At 43.2% G+C, this 24,169-nt stretch overlaps 1 protein-coding gene across 3 annotated transcripts in view; it reads right to left on the bottom strand.

Moving 5' to 3' along the window:
* Positions 1 to 19,951, bottom strand: part of TCP11L1 (t-complex 11 like 1) — a 36,698-nt gene extending 16,747 nt beyond the window's left edge. Inside the window, exons 1-6 of one of the 3 annotated variants that reach the window (XM_045808539.2) lie at positions 19,682 to 19,951; positions 18,072 to 18,170; positions 16,512 to 16,698; positions 6,818 to 6,950; positions 5,378 to 5,498; positions 4,120 to 4,340 (exon numbers count right to left, since the gene is read on the bottom strand). In XM_045808539.2, coding sequence (XP_045664495.2) covers positions 4,120 to 4,340; positions 5,378 to 5,498; positions 6,818 to 6,950; positions 16,512 to 16,674 — 638 coding nt within the window. In that variant the 5' untranslated portion in view covers positions 16,675 to 16,698; positions 18,072 to 18,170; positions 19,682 to 19,951. The other 2 variants (XM_045808538.2, XM_045808540.2) reach the window with 2 other exon arrangements.
* Positions 19,952 to 24,169: the final 4,218 nt, after the last annotated feature.

Below are 24,169 nucleotides of genomic sequence, written 5' to 3'. Positions count from 1 at the left end.
CCTCTCCTCTGAATGCTCATTAGCAATTCCCCAAATCCACCTCCTGCAGGCCAGCGACTGCTGGAAACTGCCCGCTGGCAGCCACGGACTGGCGTAGCCCACGAAGACGTTTGTGCCCACAAAGTGTGTTTATTTTTTTATTTTTTTTAAGATTTCATTTATTTATTTGACAGAGAGAGACAGCCAGCGAGAGAGGGAACACAAGCAGGGGGAGTGGGAGAGGAAGAAGCAGGCTCCCAGCCGAGCAGGGAGCCCACTGCAGGGCTTGATCCCAGGACCTTGGGATCAGGCCCTGAGCCGAAGGCAGACGCTTAACAACTGAGCCTCCCGGGTGCCCCCACAAAGTGTTTTTAAAAAGCTCCATTTCCAGCCTCTCCGGCGAAATCAGAAGATCTGACAACATGGCCACATTCCATCATGGCCACAATCAGCAGCCTCCCTTTCAACGGTGTACGGACTCCCACTTTGCTGGGCTCCCCAGGCCCTTCTCTTCCCAATAGCAATTTGAGTTTAGGTTGAGTTTGCTGCAAGCTCTCTCCTCAGAGGACTCCCTTCCTAGGAACTCCTCACTTGGCCTTATTAGAAGCTCTCACTTAGGGGCGCCTGGGTGGCTCAGTCATTAAGCGTCTGCCTTCGGCTCAGGGCGTGATCCCAGGGTCCTGGGATCGAGCCCCACGTCGGGCTCCCTGCTCTGCTGGGAGCCTGCTTCTTCCTCTCCCACTCCCCCTGCTTGTGTTCCCTCTCTCGCTGGCTGTCTCTCTCTCTGTCAAATAAATAAATAAAATCTTTAAAAAAAAAAGCAGCTCTCACTATTTCTAACTCCAGCACCATGCCCAGCACATAAGAGATGCTCAGTAAGAGCTTGTTGCATGAATGAACAAATCCATTTTTAGGAGGTTTTTTTGGTGTTTTGTGTTCTTTTTTTAAGATTTTTTTTAAAAGATTTTATTTATTTATTTGAGAGTGAGAGAGAGAGAGAGAACACAAGTGGGGTGAGGGGCAGAGGGAAAAGCAGACTCCCTGCTGAGCAGGGAGCCCAGTGGAAGGCTCGATCCCAGGACCCCAGGATCACGACCTGAGCCGAAGGCAGATGCCCAACTGACTGAGCCACCCAGGTGCCCCAATAAGATTTTATTTTTACGTATTCTCCACACCCAGCGTGGGGTTTGAACCCATGACTCTGAGATTGAGAGTCGCACACCCTACGGACTGAACCAGCCAGAAGCCCCTTTTGGGGAGGTCTTTTCAATGTTTTCTAAACCCTGAGGTAACTTCACAATGCAGAGTATTTTTATATGAACCAAATACTTATATAAGGACATCAAGAAAGCTGAAAATAAGGGTGGCTCAGGTCCCGGTCGCAGGATCCTGGGATCAAGCCCTACATCTGTCCATCCCAAACCCTACATCCGTCCATCCGGGCTACCTGTTCAGCAGGGAGCCTGCTTCTCCCTCTCCCTCTGCAACCCTCCCCCCAGCTATGCTCTCTCTCTCTCGCTCTCAAATAAAATCTTTAAAAAAGAAAAAAAAAAAAAAGAGCTGAAAATGAAAGGAACTTTTGGAAAGCAACTTGGTAACATGCAATGAGAGTCTTAAAACTGTTCCAATCCTCTGACACAGTAATCCTATTTAAGAACTTATAGTTACGAAATAACCTAAAATACAAAAAAAAGTTTTATGTGCAAGGATGTTCATGGCAGGATTCAATAATTATATGTACTTTAACTGTCCATCTTAACAGAGTAATAGTTAACCATATCTCTGCAAATGAGTATCTTGCAGCCATTGCAAATGCTTACAGAGAGTTTAAAAAAAAAATCTAAGTTGGTTATAAAAGAGATGCTGTGGTGTTGGAACTGCCCAAGAGCTCGAATGCAATGGTGGAGACACAAACTTACACAGGGGATAAAATGATATAAAAATTAATGTACACACACACAAACACATCCAAGTAAAACTGGAAATCTAAGTGAGGTCCCTGGATTGTATCAATGTCAATGTTCTAGTTGTGATACACTATAGGTTTGTGAAATGTTAGCTTTGGGGGAAACTGGATAACGTGTACTGTATTGTTTCTTACAACTCCACATGAATATACGATTATCCCCATGACATTTTCAATTTAAAAAAAAAATGAAATGATTAGGGTATAATGTTTATAGAAAGAGTCAGGCCTGCAATGCCCACCAGGAGGACTTCTTAGATTCAGCTGAACATTTTGGACTCACGAGATTACGATAAGCCCCGTGTCTGGCATCATCCAGTCACACAGATGGCCAACAATCAGCACCGAGCATTCCTCTTCAGCAAGTTACAGTAACAGCCAAGAGCAGACAGACGTGTGGGGGCCACCTGGCTGACATATTTATGTGTGTGTGTGTGTGTGTACATATATATATGCTAATATATTCTGTAATAATTCCACGGCATGGCTTCTAGTGTCTCCACTAGGGACATGACCTGTTATAAAAGCTACTCCCCTAAAGGACATCCAAAGTGTACTGGATGTAAAGGACATCCAGTATTTTATAGTTCATTATCATGTCTTTTACTCCAGATGCAATTTACCAGTCAGAGGTCACTTTCCCCATAAGCCACGCTGCATGGTAGCATTTTGATGTGCACACCTTTATCTGTTCACAGGAAAAACAGAGCTAAGCAGTTAACCAAAAGTCAAATTCTCAGGCAGCACCATGTCAATCCTCTGTCAATAATATTAGCATAAAAATTATATAAATTTGGGGTGCCTGGCTGGCTCAGTCGGTACAGCATGCAACCCCTGATCTCAGGGTCATGGTACAATCCCCACGTTAGGTGTGCAGCCTATTTTTTTTTAAATTACATAAATTTCATCACAATTATATATGTTTAGAAATAAACACCCGGGTGCCTGAGTGGCTCAGTCCATTAGGTGTCTGCCTTTGGCTCAGGTCATGATCCCAGCATCCTGGGATCGAGTCCCACATAGGGCTCCCTGCCCCATCGGGTGCCTGCTTCTCCCTCTGCCTCTCTCTCTCTCATGAATAAATAAAAATCTTAAAAATAAGCACCCAAAAGACTAAAGGAAGTTAATATGAATTATATGTTAGTTAATGGGATTATATTCGTGTTAAGTTTCTTCAATGTCCTGGCTGCTTTTTGGTTTTAAGATTTTTATTTTATTTTTTAAGATTTTATTTATTTATTTGACAGAGAAAATGAGTGAGCACACAAGCAGGCTGCTGAGCAGAGAGCCCAACACGGGGCTCAATCCCAGGACCCTGGGATCCTGACCTTAGCCGAAGGCAGACGCTTAACCATCTGAGCCACCCAGGTACCCCCTTGCTCATTTTATTTTTAAGTAATCTCTACACCCAATATGGGGCTGGAACTCACAACCCTGAGATCAAAAGTCACACACTCTAGTTACTGAACCAGCCAGGTTCCTCTGTTTTTTGAATATATAGAATGTCCACATTCTTGGGAAACACCTGCTCAAACATTTAAGGCTAAAATGTCACGGTGTCTGGAGGCGCCTGGGTGGCTCAGCTGATTAGGCGTCTGACACTTGATTTTGGCTCAGGTCATGATCTCAGGGTCGTGAGACTGAACCCTCCTCACCCCACTCCCTCTCTTTTTTTCAAATAAATAAATCTTTAAAACAAACGAACAAAAAAACCTGGGAGATCTGTGTAAAGGGTATATGAGTGTTAACCTGCACTGTTTTTGTTTTCTTGGGGTTTTTTTACAACTTTTTTGTAAGTTTGCAATTTTTCAAAATAAAATGTTGAGGGGGGAAAAACAAAAAAAATATCAACATGATTAACAGTGATTTTGCCTTTAGATGATAAAATTATGGGTGGTTCTTTTTCCGTCTTTCTACTTTTCTATATTTTACAAAATGTTTGCTTTTTAATTTTTTTTTAACTCATGAGTATCTACCCTTGAAGTCTAAATTTGAAAAAAAGCTCTAATCAAGCCCTGCATCTGCACTCAGCAGGGAGCCTATTGGAGATGCTCTCCCTCTCCCCCTCCCCCCACTCTAAGATGAATAAATCTAGAAAGAGAAAGAGAAAGAGAAAAAGCTCTGTATTTTAAGCTCACTGCAGGTGATGAACCTTCATCTTTCAGAGAACAGACCTGAAAAGGGGAACGATCTCCTTAATGTCCTGCAGTTTCCTGACTTCCTCATCTCGAGCAGGTGCGCACAGGGTCCCCATCATGCCGATGATGAATTCCGCCAGCTTGGAAATGTCTAAGGCCCCATTCTCTGCTTCTTGCTTTATCAGGTCCAGATCCAAGACTTCTGTTATCTGGTTTCTCAGTCTAGTGTGACCAGGCAGCAAGAAAGATAAGAGAGTCTACAAAAGAGCACAGCCAAGTTTGATCAAAGTTTCTTAGACATCATTTTTTATCATATGCAAAGGAATTTACAATTACCCAAATAAGGGCTTATCAATTGTTACTGTAATACAAATGCTACTGTGAAACATATTTTAACCTCTTCCTTAACAATCTATAGAAAACATGCTTACAAATCATTTAAAGTACGCTCTATGCCCAACATGGGGCTTGAACTCACAACCCTGAGATCAAGAGTCTCATGTTGTACCGACTGAGCCAGCCAGGTGCCCCTGTTTGCAAATCATTCACACCGGCTATTTAAGTTTCCATTTAAGGTTTATGTAGCAGTCAGCCAGATACAAGATAAACTGTCAAAAGCAAGAAAAAACGTAACGTGAGCTTCTGAGCCAAGCACAGATGCCAAGTTCCACGGGGACACTTCTTCTTTGATACTACTGCTAAAGGTATTTGCAAAGAGTCTTCTACCTAATGCCTTCTCTGTCGCACAGACTGAATCACTTTTTGGCCACTATAAATTGAACACATCCACACCTATTAAAATGTTTATAAATCACCTATATTGTAAAATAACTTTTGTTTTCTTTAAATAATTCTGTTTTTAAAAATAGAAACTTTCAGGGGCAGCTGGGTGGCTCAGTCAGTTAAGCGCCCAACTCTCGGTTTCAGCTCAGGTCATGCATTCAGGGTCATTTGGGGTCGCGAGATGGAGCCCCATGTTGGGCTCCGCGCTCAGTGCAGAGTCTGCTGGAGATTCTTCCCTCCCCCCAACCCTGCTCCTGCGTGTGTACTCTCTCTCTCTAAATAAATCTTTAAATATATATATACCTTCATTTACAAAAGTAAAGCCTTCAGGTTATCATAGCTCATTTCAAATTTTTAAAAGGGCATTGAGCCAAAAATAGTCTCAATCAACATTTCAGCAAGTACTTTAACTTATCCTTCAATTTCTTTCAAGTCTTCTGGTGCAGTAACACAGAGAGGCTGAATACGCCTAACACACCAGAAAAGCACCACAATTTGTTCTTTGCCTCACCTCTTTGATTTCTCCAACAAGCTTGATGGCATGGTCATATGTCGGGGGGTCTTCACTTAGCTGGACACTCAAGCAATCCCAAAAAGCTTTATGTACAATCTCCTTTACTCTCTTCTCCAAACTGGAAACAAATGAAAAAAGAAAAAAACAAATAAAATATTTGAGCTTCAAATCATTTTCAAAAGCACAAATTCTACAGGTTGAGGGTGAGAAATTTTAAAAATAATCTGGATGAAGGAAAGATTTCCTGGATATACTTAAATCAAGTACACACCTTATTTTAAGTTTAGTGGTTTATTTCAATAAAGACCTTACTGGACAGAATAATTTTCAACTCACTTGACAGATTACATTGGGCCAATCAATAGCAGGTAACAGTGCCATATGATAAAAAGCATACTGAAGTGTTCAGAGCTGCTGTCTTCATTTTCCCTGATACCAGCACATTTCTTAAGATATTTATGATTAAGTAGTTTAAGATAACAACTCAGCATGTATATAGGCTGAAGGACTTTATTTCCATTTTAGAAAATATCCTATTCCTATGAGATCTATGAGACACTTGCTCAATTAGGTACCAAACTGTAACAACTAACATATAACATCTCATTAAAACCAGTCTTTAGGGGCGCCTGGCTGGCTCGGTCGGTAGAGCATCATATCGGGGTTAGGAGTTTGAGCCTTTGGAGATTACTTACAAATAAAATCTTTAAGAAAAAAAGTCTATATATTTTTATATATAGACTTTATATTGTGAGAGCAAAACAAGTGATTCTTCATTTATAATGTGAAAAAGTACTATCTTTGCAGAACACGGAAGAAATGTCTGTAAAGTCACAGAAGGCTCATGTGGGCCACACGACACAGCTTGGCAGCCCAGCAGCCATTCCTCCTCCTAGGCTAACAGACTCCCAGTGTTTATCACGGCACTTTGACAATTATAATGGCAATGAGTTTTCTTTCTTATGACATCTTAAAAGGTACACCTTACAATCAAGAGTTTTAGATTCAATATGATATGGACAGAGAAAATAACGCATAATCCTTATCTTTGTAGAGTTTACAATCTGGTGAAGAACACAGTAAACCAACAACCACAGCACAATGTGATAGATACAAGAAATGAATGAAACAATACAACGAAAACACAGATAGGACAGCTAAGTCCTAGGCAACAGGGGGAAGCTGACATGAAAGATGTCCACAGGAGATTTCCTAGACCTTTCATTTATGATCAGTAGTCCTGGGATCCATGTCCAAACACTAGTGATTCCAAGTATAAAAGTATTGTGATTTTTTTTTTTTTTTTTTTTTTTTTTAGCAACAGCATACAAAAGGAAAAAATACATTTGAATATACTGACATCAAGGGGAGAAGACCTTTCCAGAACTGGTAAATGGCAGAGTTCCGCTAAACAAGGTAACTCAGTAACAGCCTTACCTGTCTTCTGGTAATTCAACCGGTTTAATCCGAAAGTCTCCATTTACTACAATTTCATGGGCTAGAGCCATGTTAGTGACTCCTTTCGCTGTCTCTAGAAGTTCTTCTACTGTCACAAATCGAGGAGGACTAGCTGTAACAAAACCCAGTGTAAGAGATGTGCTTCTCTAGATTACAATTTCTATGACAGTGAGCAGAAGGGAGTGGTTCTGGGAGCAGTGAGCAGAAGGGAGCTGGTAATTTTGGTTATGCCTCTATTTATGAAAATACTCTGGCAATTTCAAACAACAGAATTTCACCCATTTCATTTTTCTTTTAACCTAGAGTCCTAAAAACAGAGACCACTTCCAACATTCAAAGTATTTGTTTTTGTTTTTTTTGAGGCTGGTCAGTGGAAATGATTAAATTAAACTGAGACTTAGGCAAACTTAAGTCACAGACTATCAAATTTTCCAAGAAGTGGAGGGTTGTTTCCTAATCTCTTTGCTTTCTGTCTATCCTAAATTTAAGAAAGGAGACCCCCAATTTAGAATTTCCTCATTTGTTCCCATTAGCAGTTGACATTTCACGCCACCACTAACACTGTGCCAGGAATGAATCTCCCCAAATTAAAATTTCATCAAGTAGTTTAGGGCAGCAGGTGCTCTTCAAAAAACTCTAAAGCTACTACCCTGTATATTACACCACAACTGTTTTGAAACCATAAGTTGAAAAGCACTGACCTAGAAGATGATTAAAAGGATATATTAATTCTATGTGATAGGGAAAAGATCTAGGCTTAAAACGAGATACGTAATTGTCACTGGTTTGCACGGGGTTTAATGGTTATAAAGATCGTCTTAGGTTAGCCAAAAATTATTTACCTTCCACTTATTTTTTTCTTTTGCTCACCAAAAAAAAAAAAAAAAAAGAACCAAATCTAAGAGCTGGTCATATCCTGTCTGGTAAAAAATCTTTATTCAGTCACATAAGGGGAAGTTGGGAACACTCGACAAAAATTCTTCTCAGTGTTTCCACAGAATATTAAAAAAAATTCTCAGTATTATTAAGATGCCAATCTCTGCCAAATTGATCTATTGATAAAATGCAATCCCAGTAAAAATCCCAGCAAGCTTTTTTGTTGAAAATGCCAAACTGATTCTAAAATTTACATGGAAATGCACAGGACCTAGAGAAATGAAAACTATTGTGGAAAACGAACGAAGTTGGAAGACTTACACTAACTGATTCCAAGGGCTACTTTAAAGCTACAACAATCAAGACAGTGTATTTTTGGCATGAAGACAGATCTACAGGATCAAGTGAACAGAAGGGAGGACCCAGAAACAGACTGATACACACATACGTACATACACATGCATGTGGTCAGTGAGGCAAGATTAGTTTAAGTGGTGCTGGAATAAGTGGTTCTCTGTATAGAAAATGACCCTCAAGCCTTACCTCACATAAGCAAAAAGGAACTCAAAATGGACCACAGACCTAAATATAAGAGCTAAAACTATAAAACCCCTACAAGAAAAGACAGGTGAAATCTTTATCTTGAATTAGGTAAAATTTCTTGAAGATACAAAAAACTCAACATAAGAGAATAAAAATTGATAAATTGTGATTTACCAAAATTTAAAACGTCTATTCTGTGGAAGACTCCTATCAAGAAAATGAAAAGGCACGCCAGATGGGACAGAATATACGCAAAACATGTAGGTGATAAAGGACTTGTATCCAGAATACAGAAAGAACTCTTGTAACTTAAAAATAGACAACAACCAGTAAAAAATAGGCAAAGATCTGACCAGACATCTCTCCAAGTAGATCCACAAGTGGCCAGTAGGCCACAAACAGCTGCTCAGCGTCATTCATCATCAGGGTGAGATAACAGAAAATACGTATATTGGTCTCTGCCCCTGGTTCCTGACACAAGACTCCTAAAATCCTTCTAATTTCCTAAGTGATAAGAACACTAGGAGCATCTCGTTTTAATATTTGGGTTTTGACCCCTTCACTGACACCGGGCTCCTAAACCCCTTGTTAATTCCTAAGTGCTAAGCACAAGCAGCATGTTTTGCTCTGATGAGGTGACTCTGAATGAGCTCCTGGCTGGCTTCTGGATAGGGGCTGGTCACCAGAAAGACCAAGCCATGATTAAAAGGCTGGAATTTTCAGAGAGGGTAGAAGGGCTGAGAACGGAGTTAATAATTGATCATGCCTATATGAGGAAGCCTCCATAAAGTCCCAATAGTAGGGGGTTCAGAGAGCTTCCAGGTTGTCCAACACAGCCACACTGGGAGGGTGATGCACCCCAACTCCATAGGGACAGAAGCTCCTGCACTTAGGATCCTCCCAAACCACCCCATGTATCTAGCTGGTTTTAATAAACCGGTAAACAATAAGCTCTTCATCTACCAGTTTTATAAGCCAGTAAACAGTGTTGCCCTGAGTTCTATGAGCTACTCTAGCAAATTAATAGAATCCATAGAGGTGTCGTTGGAATCTCCAATCTATAGCTGATTGGTCAGAAGCACAGGTGACAACTTAGACTTGTGACTAGTGTCCAAAGCAGAGGGATTGGGGGGGGGGGGTATTCCTGTGGGACTAAGCCCTTCACCTGTAAGATCTGATGTTATCTCTGGGTAAATAGTGTCAGAATTTAGTTGAAGTGTAAGGCACCCAGCTGGTGTCACAGAAAATTGCTTGGTGGGGGGAAGGGGGGTAAAACCCCACACATTTGGTAACAAGAAGTGATATACTCTGTGTGCTTAGTAGAAGAGACATCCAGGAAAAAAATACAGGAGGAAGGACTGGGTTTTGCCCCACGCAGATAGAACACTGTAGGTTTTTCCTTTTAGAATCAGGGAAATGGGGGCGCCTGGGTGGCTCCGTAGTTAAGCGTCTGCCTTCAGCTCAGGTCATGATCCCAGGGTCCTGGGATCGAGCCCCGCGTCAGGCTCCCTGCTCAGTGGGAACTCTGCTTCTCCCTCTCCCACTCCCCCTGCTGGTGTTCCCTCTCGCTGTGTCTCTCTCTGTCCAATAAATAAATAAAATCTTTAAAAAAAAATTTTTTTGGCAAACCAAATTCAACAATACATTAAATGGGTCATACGCTATGATCAAATGGTGGGAAAGATTCACTGTCCAGGGGCATGGGAATTCAGGGAGGTGATGAAAATGTTCTAGCAGCTCATAATTGTGGCAGTAGTGACACAACTGTAAATGCATTCGCCAAAACTCAAATACATACTTAAAAGTCAAATTATTATGTAGAAATTACCTCAATAAAGTTGATTAAAAATTCAAAGGCACTAAGCAGGAATTTGCTATATGCATACTGATTATTAAATTTATTCAAGCTAATGTTTTCTGTTGCCATTTATCAGAAAATGGAACTTCCATTGTGGTATATCAACAACAAGCATCAGAAGTTATTAAATTTCATATTATCTTAACATGTTACTTAAGTAATCACTATACCCAATATGGGGCCTGAACCCACAGCCCCGAGATCAAGAGCCGCACGCTCTACCGACTGAGCCAGCCCGGCGCGCCAAGTTTTTATCTCTTAGAGATTCAGGATCGTCACCAGGGCTTCCAAGTTCTGTTTTAACCCTCGTTTTGCAAAACTCTTCAAATGTCTAATCATCTTAAACTTATGAAAATAACAGAAACACAACAAGTTTTCACATAAATTTACCATTTTTCAACAACTTAGGGCATTTGGGTGATGAGAAATAGTCACAGTTCACATGCTGCCTAGTCATGAAACACAATGGACAGAGCATGTCAGGAAGAAATTCAGCTCCCTCTAATCAAGACTCTTGAATGTGACCTTGAACAAGTTATTTGAATCTTCCAGGGCCAGGGGTGCCTGGCCGGCTCAGTCAGTTAAGCGTCTGACTCTCGGTTTCAGCTCAGGTAGTGATCGTGGGGTCGTGCAGTCGAGCCGGCTAGGAGCCCCACACTCGGCAGGTAGTCCGCTTGGGATTCTCTCTCTCCATCTCCCTCCGCCCCTAAATCTTTAAATCTTCCAGGGCCATTATTTCTTAATATGCAAAAAGAAGATAACCGAAGGAATGTTCTATGAAAGAGGAGACTCTTCCAAATTACAGGTTAAAAGTATTCTCAGGGTTCTGGGCACACTTGGGACAAAACAGTTTGTACCAAGTGCTGAGAACATCAGACACCCACTTACAGGAGCTGTCCAACTTAGAGAGTACTTAAAACCAAACTTATTAATGAAGAGTACCTGATCAAAAGACAGAAAAGCTCCAATTCTAAGACACGATCAGAATACATTACAGATCTACACACAGGAATTGTTCATGGCAGGGGTGTGGGGTGGGACTATTTTGTGTTTCAGAATTCCCAAATGGCAAATGTCACCCCAAACTACTATAGACCGAGTACAGAGAAAGCAAGGGAAAAGTTTACCCACAGAACTTACTGCACTGTGTAGAAATTGCTTGTTATTTTGTCTTCCTCACTAGACGGTGAGCTCCATGAGCAAAGAGACCAAGTGGGCCTGCTGGCTCACTGCTGGATTCCTGGTACCCAGAAGGAGCTTAATAAATATTGACTGATTGACTCAACACGGAGACACCATAATTCAAAGTCTAGTCATGAGCTTTAAAAATGTAAGAACTTAGGGGTGCCTGGCTGACTCAGTTGGAAGAGCTTGTGACTCAATCTCAGGGGTTGTGAGTTCAAGCCTCACACGGAGTGTGGAGATTACTTAAATAAATAAATAAACTTAAAAAAAAAAACACAACTTAGTGTCATCCATTTATCTAAGGATGCCTGGGATCTACTAATTAAACTCACAGGGGCACCGGCTGCCTCAGTCGGTAGAGCACGCGGATTCTTATCTCGGGGTTGTAAATTCAAGCCCCATGCTGGGTGTAGGGATTACTTAAAAATAAAATCTTTAGGGGCTCCTGAGTAGCGCAATGAGTTGAGCGTCTGACTCTTGGTTTCGGCTCAAGTCATGATCTCGGGGTTGTGAGATCGAGCCCTGCATTGGGCTCTGTGCTCAGCATGGAGTCTGCTTAAGATTCTCTCTCCCTTCCCCCCCCCACCAGCACCCCTCCCGTCCCCTCCCCTGTGTCCCCTTCCCACCCCGCCCACACGCACATGTGTGCCTTCTCTCACCCTCTAAAACAAATCTTTAAAAAAAAATAAATAAAAATAAAATTTTTTTTAGAAATGTAAGAACTTGGTGTCATCCATTTATCTAAGGATGACAGAGATCTACTAATTAAACTCACAAAGACCTGATTTAATAAACCAAAATGCTAAATGGAAAATATTAACTGGAATAACAATTGGTGTTTTTCATCTGAATACAGCATCTTTCACTGGTCAACAGGTGATTAAACACCAGAACAGAAGATCCTTTGTGAGCAGAGAAGCAGATGGAAGTAGAGAATCTCAGAGGAGACATTAAGTTACAGTTTGATCCTTACCTACTCTGAGGAGCTCTCTGTTTAAAGAACAGATCATCTCTTAGAATCAAATCACCACCTCAGATTAGTGTCAACCAATTCTCACGAGCCAGCCATTTTTTTATTTTTCAATATTCTCTATCAGTTACCAAAGGTTCTGCACCCAAATTCCAACGTGTGCGGGGGCTAGCCGTGGTCAGACACCCGCCGGGGGACCCACAATTCCACTTAATTTTGACACTATCTACCTGCAGGTAGCATCGGATCCCACAGGTTAGGGCTGGGTTCTACAAAACTGCCCCAGTCGCAAGTCCACATTGTCGCCTGTGCTACAGATCAGAGGTTCCAAAGACTCCCTCCTCTTGTTTGATTAACTTGCTACAGCAGCTCACAGAACTGAGAAACATTTCACTTACCAGATCCCTGGTTTAGTATAAGAGGATGTAACTTAGGAGCAGCTGGACGAAGAGACACAGGGGGCAAGGTACGGGGAAAGGGCACGGAGCCCCCGTGCTCGGAGCACCCCCCCTCTCCCGGCACCACCACGTGTTCGCCAACCCGGAAGCTCTCCAAACACAGTCCTCTTGGGTTTGTATGGCTTCATTATATAGGCATGACTGATTAAATCACTGGCCATTGGTGGGGCGCCTGGGTGGCTCAGTCAGGTAAGCAGCCAACTCTTGATTTCAGCTCAGATCATGATCTCAGGGTCCTAGGATTGAACCCCAGGTCCGGTTCCTTGCTTGGTGGGGCCTCTGCTTGAGGATTCTCTCTCTCCGCCTCTCCCCCCACATGCCCAGGCATGCTCTCTCCCTCTATCAAATCTTAAAAAACAAAAAATCTCACTGGCCATTGGCAATTGATTCAAACTCCAGCCCCTCTCCCCACTGTGGTGGTTGGGGAATGGGACTGAAAGTTCCAACTCTCTAATCACATGACTGGGTCCCCTGGCAACCAGCCCCCATCCTCAGGTGACCTAAGTGCTTTCCCAAAGTCCTCATTAACATAACAAAAGACACCTTTCTGGCGTTCAACACTTAGGAAATTCCGAAGAAGCTCTTTGCCAGGAACTGGACAAAAAAACAAATAGATTTCTTTATAAATCACAATATCACAGTTACCAATAGCAATTCTGCCCATAAATTATTACTCTATCGTAATTTGCAAGGTTAAAGGTTATCTTTTTGCTATTTACATTTTAATTTGTAGAATTCCAGAAGTGATTTTAGAGTTACTATAAACTCAAATGTCTGCAGTTAATTTCGTATTTTATAAATTCTTACTTATGATCTGTGTGATCAGTGCTGCTTCCTGATGCGGTAGGCCCCAGACTATGCGGTCTGAGCTTTACCACAGAGGCTCACAGCCCTGTGCCTACTTATTACTATAAGGAGAAAGAGCAAGGAAGCCAGAGGAATATTTTAGGGCACTGATTTTATATCTCGTTTTGGTATAGACTTCTCAAAGAATTTAATGAAATCTTCCATGACTTTCTTCCTAAAAAAATACATATGCACACAAATGTTGATATACTTTTCTAGCTGTTCCTAGGACCCCCTAACACTTAATCATGGGTCCCAGCTTAAGTACTCTTGCCTTACGGACATAACTACATAGTCTCAGATAATATAGTCTAGTGTTAGCTTGACATTAATTTGGAGTCATGCCATTAGACTGACAGGATGCCAAAGGCAAGGCCATCAAAGAATGACTAAAGATCTATACCAATGGTCCTCCTTTATCAGAAACTGTAGGTGATAAAACCATCATGTAAACCATATACATCCAAATTACAGCAATCAGTCCTGGTATCTTTATTTTTCTTTAAGATTTTATTTATTTGACAGAGAGAGAGACAGCCACTGAGAGAGGGAACACAAGCAGGGGGAGTGGGAGAAGAAGAAGCAGGCTCCCAGCAGAGCAGGGAGCCCGATGCGGGGCTCCATCCCAGGACCCTGGGGTCATGCCCGGAGCCAAAGGCAGACGCTTAATGACTAAGCCACCCAGGCACCCAGTCCTGGTATCTTTAAATGCAACAGATGACATGCCAGTAGTATTAATAATTAATATTTATTGAGCATTTATTAGGTGCCAAGCATTATTCTAAATGCTTTATATGAATTCGTTTAATCTTTACAACCATCCTAAGAGATAAGTGTATTTTCCTCATTTTAAAAATGAGGAAACAGGGGCGTCTGGGTAGCGCAGCGGTTAAGCATCTGCCTTCGGCTCACGGCGTGATCCCAGCGTTCTGGGTTCGAGCCCCACATCAGGCTCCTCCACTAAGAGTCTGCTTCTTCCTCTCCCACTCCCCCTGCTTGTGTTCCCTCTCGCGCTGGCTGTCTCTCTCTGTCAAATAAATAAATAAAATCTTTAAAAAATAAAAAATAAAAAAATAAATAAAAATTAAAAAAAATAAAAATGAGGAAACAGGGGCTCCTAGCTGGCTCAAGTCAGTAGAGCATGTGACTCGATCTCAGGGTTGTGAGTTCAAGCCCCACACTGGGCAGGGAGCCTACTTTAAAAAAAATAAAAATAAGAAAAATAGGGGTGCCTGGCTGTCCCAGTCAGGAGAGCATGAGACTCTTAATCTCAGGGTTGTGAATTCGAACACCACGTTGGGTACAGAGATTACGTAAAAATAAAATCTTAAAAAATAAATAAAAACAAGAAAACAGAAGCTTCCTTACTATATGTATTTGAGACCAAAATGACTAAGGTCATATTTGCTTACAGTGAGGTCTTTGTACTCTTTGGGTGCTGGGAGAACCTAACTTTTTTCTGCAAAAATATTTTTTTTCTGTATGGCCTAACACATGCATAATAGACTTATCAACAGCATGTTTCCCTGAACCTATTGGTATATCTATCAAAATGTATGTGATACTAGGGGGCGCCTGGGTGGCACAGCGGTTAAGCGTCTGCCTTCGGCTCAGGGCGTGATCCCGGCATTATGGGATCGAGCCCCACATCAGGCTCCTCCGCTATGAGCCTGCTTCTTCCTCTCCCACTCCCCCTGCTTGTGTTCCCTCTCTCGCTGGCTGTCTCTCTCTCTGTCGAATAAATAAATAAAATCTTAAAAAAAAAAAATGTATGTGATACTAAACCACAATAATATGGGGCCCATAATGTTTGCTAGAAGAATACTATGTTGAGGGGCGCCTGGCTGGCTCAGTCAGTAAAGCATGCAACTCTTGCTCTCGGAGTTGTGAGTTCAAGCCCCCATTGAGCGTAAAGCTTCCTTAATTTAAAAAAAAAAAAAAGAATACTGTGGGGACTAATAAATTATCTGGGATGGGCTTTGATCATTGAAAGAAACACGCCTGAAACCCCAAAAATGTTCATATTTCTTTCAAATAAGAAGAACTACTGATCATCTACACGTTAAAGAGATAACATCAGCACTGACATTCTTAGACTGTGACACTCCCTCTTAAAACTTTCATTTTTGGACTCACTTCAAAAAGCTTAAGTATTCTTAATAAAAGACATGAGTTGGGGCGACTGCTGGGAATACTTGCGGAAATTACCCCTCTTTCATCCGTGAGGCCCGCTCCCTGCCAGGGATCTGACATGACTTCACCACACATTCAGCAAACTGAATCCCCTCAACCTCGTGGGAACTAACCCCTCAGGCAATGAAGTTAGGGTGTGGTGACCACACTCACATTCAGAACCTATTTCTTTTTTAACCTGCACAAGCACAGTCCTGGCTGGAACCTGCCTCAGACTTTACAGATGCTTTTTAAATTAAAGCTACAATTTGCACTCCACCCTGTTTCTCAGAGCACTTCAGAGAGAGTGGAATGCCATAGAGACTGTAGGAAGACAGGAATATTCTGGACATGATCCTAAAATTTTAATTTCTCAAGCAATCGAAACCCCACAAGTGGGGGCACCTGGGGGGCTCGGTCATGATCTCTGGGTCCTGGGATGGAGCCCGCAGGGCTTCCTGCTCAGCAGGGAATCTGCTTCTCTCTCTCCTTCTCTTTCCCTCTGCCCCTCCCCACCTCGAGTTTTCTCTCTCTCTTAAATAAATAAATCAAATCTTAAAAAAAAAAAAAAAAAAAAGGAAAAAAGAAAACCCACAAGTGACTAGGCTGCCAGTTGAGAAACTTGCTGTTCTTAAATACTAGTTATTGGCGATGTTATCCTATTATTAGAACCCAGCTCAGGGCCACAAGTACAAGGCAGCCTAATCAAAATATCATCTGAAGACAATGATAATATGGCTTCTAACCAAAGTCAAATTTGCTTACAATGAGGTCTCTGCACTCTCTGGGTGCTGGGAGAGCCCGACTTCATTGTTTTCTGCAGAGCTGCATCAGAACCTTCCACAGCATCTTCAAGGTCTTGCTCAGAATCATCCGATTTTGATTTTCCTGCTTCATTTATATTGGGCTTGTCAGGGTTTTCAGACATTCTCAATTAAGTTTATTCACTTTCCTAGGAAAGAAAAAAAAAAAAAGTGAACCAAATGTTCTGGCTCTGTCGCTAACTAGCAGCATGACTCTGGGCAAACCATTCTCTTTGGGTTTCAATTTTCTCACCTGTAAAAATGAATGGGCTTGCGAAGATCTTATCCAGCTATCATATTCTACCTCAATGATTAAACAGATACCTGTAAAATAACGCTGGTGATTTATCAAATTTATGGACCTGGACCTCAGATAGAGAGTGACGAGTTTGAATATTTTTGTACCACTCCTAAGTACCATGTCAAAAGAAAACAGGACCGTACATTGTTGGAAGATAATACTATCAACTGCCTGCCTCCATTTTAATCTAGGAGTGATTCAGTTCTTCAATTCTTTACTTTCGTTCCTGAGAGCCGATATGAAAAGTCTTCGGAAATCATGCTTTTAACTTCTGCTTCCACACACTGGGCTGAGGAGCTGGTTCTCTGTGTGGTGTGGATAACTAGGGATGACACATAGAAAGTAGAATCTTCCAAAGCATGTAAGAATATGTGGGGCAAATATTTTTATTTTTATTTTTATTTTTATTTTTTTTAAAGATTTTATTTATTTATTCGACAGAGATAGAGACAGCCAGCGAGAGAGGGAACACAAGCAGGGGGAGTGGGAGAGGAAGGAGCAGGCTCATAGCAGAAGAGCCTGATGTAGGGCTCGATCCCAGATCGCTGGGATCACGCCCTGAGCCGAAGGCAGACGCTGTGCCACCCAGGCGCCCCGGGGCAAATATTTTTATTAACTTCTTGCCAGTCAGCAGGAAAAGATGGTAAGGAGGAAGTTGCAAACAACCACAATGTATGGGGTTGGATGCGGTTTTAATTTTTTAAGTTGCTGGTTAGAACAGGAATACTACTACTTGGGCCAGTTAAGAAAAAAAAAAAAAAAAAAGCCCTGAAATTGTAGCCTCTTTCTACTGTAAAAGTTTTTGTCAAGTTTTTTCCCCAAGTTTTTTCCTAGAGGTCTCTCTTCCTAAGGTGTTTCTAATTAAGGGAAAAGACAGACACAATGTTTCTGCATTCGCAATACTGCAAATAATTAGCATTGGTACCATCAGTACTTGGAGATCACAAAACATTTTCATAAACACTAATTAGTCTTTATTATACACCTGGAGGGTAATCCAGGGATCAAAAGAAATGATGACTGCTTCCAAAACGTCTGGCAGACTCTCTTCTGCACATTAGACAGAGAAGAAGCACTTGATATAATTATCTGAAATTTCAGATCCCTCCATTAAATAGAATGAAGTTACCGGAATGGACATTTTCAGGCCTGTATTTTTTTTTTTTTTTTACCAGGCCTGTATTATTAATATGAAGGTTGCTTTAATGCAGTTCCCCTTACCTTCCAACATCCCACTCCAGACACCCATCTCCTCCGTCCTAAATCCTATCAGGCTCTGGATATGCTCCAAGATCCAAAAGATAACATTGCCAGCATATTCTATGAGAAAGGACAAACGCACACACTTCTAATTTTATCCTCTTCACATTCTGAGAATGAGCTCAGAAAGGATGAAGTAACTCTTACTGCGCAGGGAGGAGGAAGGCACGCTTTTCTCTAACACTCAGTTTAGTAAACCAACCCCATCCTTTTAAGATTCAGCTCGAGTCCGACTCCTCCCAGGACACTTCCCCACAGTGTTTGCCCCTTTCTCTGAACTCTCCTCAGGCTAGTGGCCGCACATCTGGCATGCATCATTGCTTTAGATCCAATTCAATGTATACTTATTTAAATAGGTCTGGAGAGGGAAACATGCTCACAAGGAGACAGAGTGAAGCTTAAGCCTTGGCACGATGAAACCACTAAGGGAACATAGTAGAGGGAGAAACAAATTCCACCTGGAAGGAGGCTGGGATAACCTTCCCAGAAAAGGTGACATTTGAGCTGTTCTTTTGAAAAGACCAGAATTTCACCCAATTAAAAAATGTCTAGAGTGAGAGAGGAGGTGAAAGGGGGGACATTTCACTCAGAGGGCACATGTGAAGGCACACGAAAATGAGCAGAACAAGTGGCAGGTGATGAAGAGGGAAAGACGGGTTGGGGCCAGCCTGTAAAATTGCTAATTAAAAAGAAAAAAAAAAAAAAACCTCTTCACCGAGATTTTTAACTTCTTCGTGCCCAACACCAACCATATTTCTCACATATGCTCCATCCGTGTAAGTCTATCTTCCAAACAGATGCCCACTAAGCATTTGTTGACAGCTGTGTCATCTCTGTGATGTCAGTGAGTGTGGGAAGGATGGGCGTTGGTCTCAGACGTACCTGGGTTCCAATTTTGGCTCTTTACTAGCTGTGGCACTTCAGTTTCCTCATCTGTAAAATGCAGCTACCTACTTCTTCGATTTGGGGGAAGATTAGACGACAGAATGTGCATCACAGCTGTGGCACACTACAGGCTTTCCACAAATGCTAGCTATAATTACAGGGCTACAGCAACCACGGATTGCTTACAGCGTGCTCATTCATTCAACGATCACCAACTCCTGCTCCGCCCCAAAAGGGAACCGAGGGTAGGAGGCTCCTGGCCCTGGCGACCTATCCGAGCTACGTGCCGGGCCCAAGCCGCCACAAGAGACTCCCCAGCAGAAAGGGTCTCTCAGCAAAGGCAAGGCGCTCTGTCCACCGACGCCGGGAACCGCTCCCCCCCCGGCACCCAGAGCCACTCACTCTCAGCGTCCGGATTCCGTTGTAAACAACTGTTCGGGCCGGCGAAGGAGTGGCGGGCCGGCAGCAGCGATGGAAGAGGGGCGCGCTACGAGCACGGCCTCGAGGGGTGGGACAAAGGCCGCCCTACGCCGCACCCCACCGCCGTCCCTGCCTCTCCCTCGCCCCCACCCGACAGCACCGGACCCGACCGGCCCGGAGGAGGCTAAGAAATGCCTGTGATTTCCACCTGGCGCCGCCTCTGCGGGCCCCGCAGGGCGGCCAGCCTCTGCGTCCGCTTCCCTCACCTGCCGCGGAGTTCTCTCTCCTGCCGCTCGGGCAGGGAATGAGACGGGCGCCGGCGCCGCGGCGGAGGCGCGGAGCGATGCGTGGCGAGCACGGGACGTTCAGCCTCTGCCCTTCCGAGGCCGCATCCCTCACACCGCTGCGGGCCGTCCTCCCAGCCCGGCTCCGGTGGGTACCGGCCAGTGCGGCCGCTCCTCAAGCGTCGGGAAGGAGGACGCAGCCCTTTAGCCGGGAGGCGCCCGCCCCTCATAGGGCGGCGCCATGTTGCCGTACGGAAAGGCGGGGGGCGCGGTCCGGTGAGGGCCGAGGGGGCTTAGTGGGCGGAGGCTCGAGCCGGGAGACGCCATGTTTCCGTACGGAGATGTGAGAAGCAGGCTCCCAGTCGGTCCGCGGTGGCTCGGAGCCAGGTGGTGCCAGCCCCACGCAGGGCGGCGCCATGTTTCCGTACAGAAAGGTGGGCGCTGCTGCGAGAGTGCGAGGCGGGAGAGAAACACGTGGTAGAGCCTGCGCGGAGTCGGTCAAATGAAAGCAAAAGGCCGCTTATTCGCAGCCTCATTCAAAGTCTTCCCCGCCCGGGTTTTCGAACTTCAATATTACCATCATGTTTCGTAGTTGCACTTATTATTCTACCTCATTCGGGCTTAAAAAAAAAAAAAAAAAAGCCATGCCTACCACCTAGATAGCCAAGCCCCACTTTAATGGCACAGATTCATTTTGGTTTGGGGGTCCGGTCTTTTATCTAAGTGGTTGCTACACTTTGTCTATAGAAAGAACGAGACTTCAGCCCGGAAGAGACGCGGGGCAAGGGGACGAACAGTTCCCATGAGGGTTCAGCTCGGCGTCGGTACATAAACAACAGTGAGCACTTGGAGCATTTTATGAACTGTGTTCTAGAAGGGGAAAATATGCTAAGACAAGCCCATTTTGGACCCTCATCTCCCTCCATCACAGGTAGTGGGCGCCGTGATTATCTCCGCACTGGATTAGTGGCTGCTCCGAAAAAACATGCTTTTCTCACCTTTTAGCAGTATGATAGCAGACTACGTGAACAGAGAGCTTTTGTTCCTAATCTTAAAAAACAAAAGCTATGCAATTCTTAACTGTTCATTTGTAAAGATGCTATAAGACTGAGCATAACTCATGCATGCCTTAATTAAGCAAAATGAGGGTAATAATCAAGACTCCTACCCGTAGCCTATAAAACTTGTTAAATTTAAATAACTAGAAAAGCAAGATGAAGTGAAATAAGTGCTTTCAAACACTACTAAATAGGTCACACGTGGGCAGTTACTCCTAAAGTATTGAAGGCTGAGTGCAACACAACACCCTCAAACCATTCACTAACTAGCACATTAGGTATTTTTTCTTAAATATGCATGCCCATAAAAGTCCTCAGATGAGGATTCACTTTAGGAGAGAGAAAAACAAAACCCTTAAGATACTCAACTAACCAGAATAAAGATCCACCAAGAAAATATTTAGCTCTCACTGCGGAGTCCAGAATAATATACCAATAGAGTCTCTAGATTAGTGGTTCTCGACCCTGACTACACCCTAAAATCGTCTGGGGTGTGGGCGTTCTAAAACGATCATATGAAGCTCTGGGGGGAAAACCGTTAAGCTTTCCAGGTGATTCGAATGTGCAGCCAGACAAGAACCACCTCCCAGAGAGATCCACCCTGCCCACGCAGCATCCACACCCCTAGTGAGAGTCGACTACCTTCCTTGAACGATTAATATAAACAATTTTCCCTTGTGGAGGGGACATTGTTACAATATCAAAACTGTTGATTTGACTTGTAATGGTTACTTGTTATCTTCTGGTATATTTGAAATTGTTTCCTTTAAATATTAAAAACATATGGACACCTTGTTTGATTTTTTTGGCTGCAACCACTGGAAACTCAAACTACTTCAAAATAAAGGGAGTTCACTGCAAGGCTACTTGGGGTTTGGCAGGAGAAAGCCAGCAGCTGTTCTAGAGAGCAGGACTGTTCTGTCTCTCCAAGACACACGGGGTGGCTCTCATCACATCTCTGCTCCTGGCTGTAATCTCCTGCACCCCTCTGAATCACAGGCTGGTGTCTCTACTTTCTTAGTTGTTGCTCCCTCCTGATTTTTCTATATAGAATTCCTTGCTTGGCCAAGCTGATTTGTGTGCATATAGGTAAGCTGTCCTTAGATCAGTGCTTAGCCCTCATCTCCTCAGCTAGGGTGGTGGCAAGGCTCACAGGCACCTAGGCATCGGGGGTCTAAGTGGGGCCGGGTCCCCCAGGAGATATCATGGATGAGTGAATGAGGGCCCACAGTGGGCAGCTGACGGTTCTAGTGATGCAGGAGAGTTGCCCACAGCATTCGGGGTAGCATGGGACCCGCACTTGAAAACTTTAACCGTGCTTGCAGTAAGCAGGACCAAATTTTCTTAAAACCTTGTTTTACTCTTGCTTAGGAAGTTTGAGGTAAATTGTGATCTTGCTGGATTTTTCCATGACATTTGATTCTATTAGAATCCTGCTGCTTCTAGGAACATGAATATAATAACTAGGCAGTTAGATCTGCTTCCCCTGAAGGAGAAGTTAGTTTTGTTTGCCAAATAATCATTCGATTACGTGCAAAGTAAAGGTCACAAGTCAGTTCGCGCAGTTGCTCTATGCTGAGGTAGAGTCTCTAGATTAGTGGTTCTCACTCCAGACTACATCTTGGAATCTCTTGGGGGAGGGATGGCAGGAGTTCTAAAAGGGTCATCTGAGACTCCAGGGGTGATGCCAGGAAAGAAGTGTTAAGCTTCCCAGGTGATTCGAGTGTGCAGCCAGGCAAGAACCACCTCCACACCCCAAGTATGGTCTCACCACGCTTTCAGTAGTTTCTGAAAACTTCCTCACACTTAAATCACAAACTATCTTCTCTTCTCTTTTTCACATAAAGACAGCTGCCTTCCCTTGCATATGAAAACAAAAACGAAAAACAAAAAACCTGACAAAGTTATTCCCTGCTTTATTAGAACTGGGATCACACACATTATAGAGTCCTCAACCTCCTCCCATTGAAAGACTGTTGGTATTGGATGTTAGAAAATGAAAGACTGACATGCTAGCATTTTGGTGCACCTCAGTTTTCCCTACTACTCTTTTGGGGTTTTAAGTAATCTCTACACCCATTGCAGAGCTCAAAATCACAGCCCGAGATCGAGTCACACGCTCTACCGACTGAGTCAGCCAGGTGCCCCTCCCTCCCTTTTTTTTTTTTTTAAGATTTTATTGACACAGAGAGACAGCCAGTGAGAGAGGGAACACAAGCAGGGGGAGTGGGAGAGGAAGAAGCAGGCTCCCAGCGGAGCAGGGAGCCCGATGCGGGGCTCAGTCCCAGAACCCTGGGATCACGGCCTGAGCCAAAGCCAGACGCTTGATGGGCTCGATCCCAGAGTCATGCCCTCAGCCAAAGCCAGATGCTTGACAACTGAGCCACCCAGGTGCCCCACACTCCCTACCTCTCTTTAAAAGTCTAAGTAGAAAAATTCAGTTTCCTTTTAATCTTTTTTTTTAAAGATTTTATTTATTTGACACACAAAGAGAAAACATGAGCAGGGGAGCAGCAGGAAGAGGGAGAGGGAGAAGCAGACTCCCCACTGAGCAGGGAGCCCGACTCGGGGCTCAATACCAGGACCCTGAGATCATGACCTTAGCCGAAGGCAAATGCTTAACCAACTGAGCCACCCAGGCGTCCTGATTATCCAATATATCTTGACAGTGCAGTTCCAAAATGATCATGACCCTGAATGAAAAGTTGAAGATTTTAGTGCTAACAACCAGTTCTCAAGAAGTACAGGATATGAGAAGAAACTGATAAAAGATAATATAGGCTTGCAATCAGCAAAATCCAGACTGTGGAGAAACTCAAGAACTGACCGGGTTCATTCAATGACAGAGGCAGAGAGAGAAAAGGAGGAGAAGGAAGAAGGAGGAGTTAAAAGAAGAACATATAGATTAAAAGAGACTTAAGAAGCACATTAACCAATTGCGATTTATGGACTTTAATGGATCCCTATGTGAATAAACTGTCGAAGTCATTTGAGATCAGAAAATGTGACTAGTGACTGCATATTTGATGGTATTAAGGAATTGTGGGTTTGTGTGTATGTAATGATGACATTGTGGTTATTTTTTTTTTAAATGCCCTTATCTTTTAGCCATGCATTCTGAAATTTAATAGATGAAGTGACAGGATGTCTGAAGTTTGCTGGGGTGGGAGCAAGGAATGCACGGGGCTATAGATTAAATGAGATTGGCTATGAATTGCCAATTGTTGAAAGTGGATAATGAGTACATGGAAGTTATTCTATTATTCTATTCTCCCCCATTTTTATATTTGTTTGAATTTTTCCACAAGAAACTTTAAAAGATGTTGAAGTTTTCAAAATCATTAGGACAGTTCAATTTCTGACTTGTCTACTGTTTATAGTAATTAGCAAATTCATTTTATCATAGCCTGAG

This window comes from Ursus americanus, chromosome 24 (assembly GCF_024610735.1).
Source record: "Ursus americanus isolate L20-20 chromosome 24, mUrsAme1.1.p, whole genome shotgun sequence".
NCBI lineage: Eukaryota > Metazoa > Chordata > Mammalia > Carnivora > Ursidae > Ursus > Ursus americanus.
Note: the sequence above shows the minus strand (reverse complement) of the source record. Positions and strands in the feature narration are given on the sequence as shown.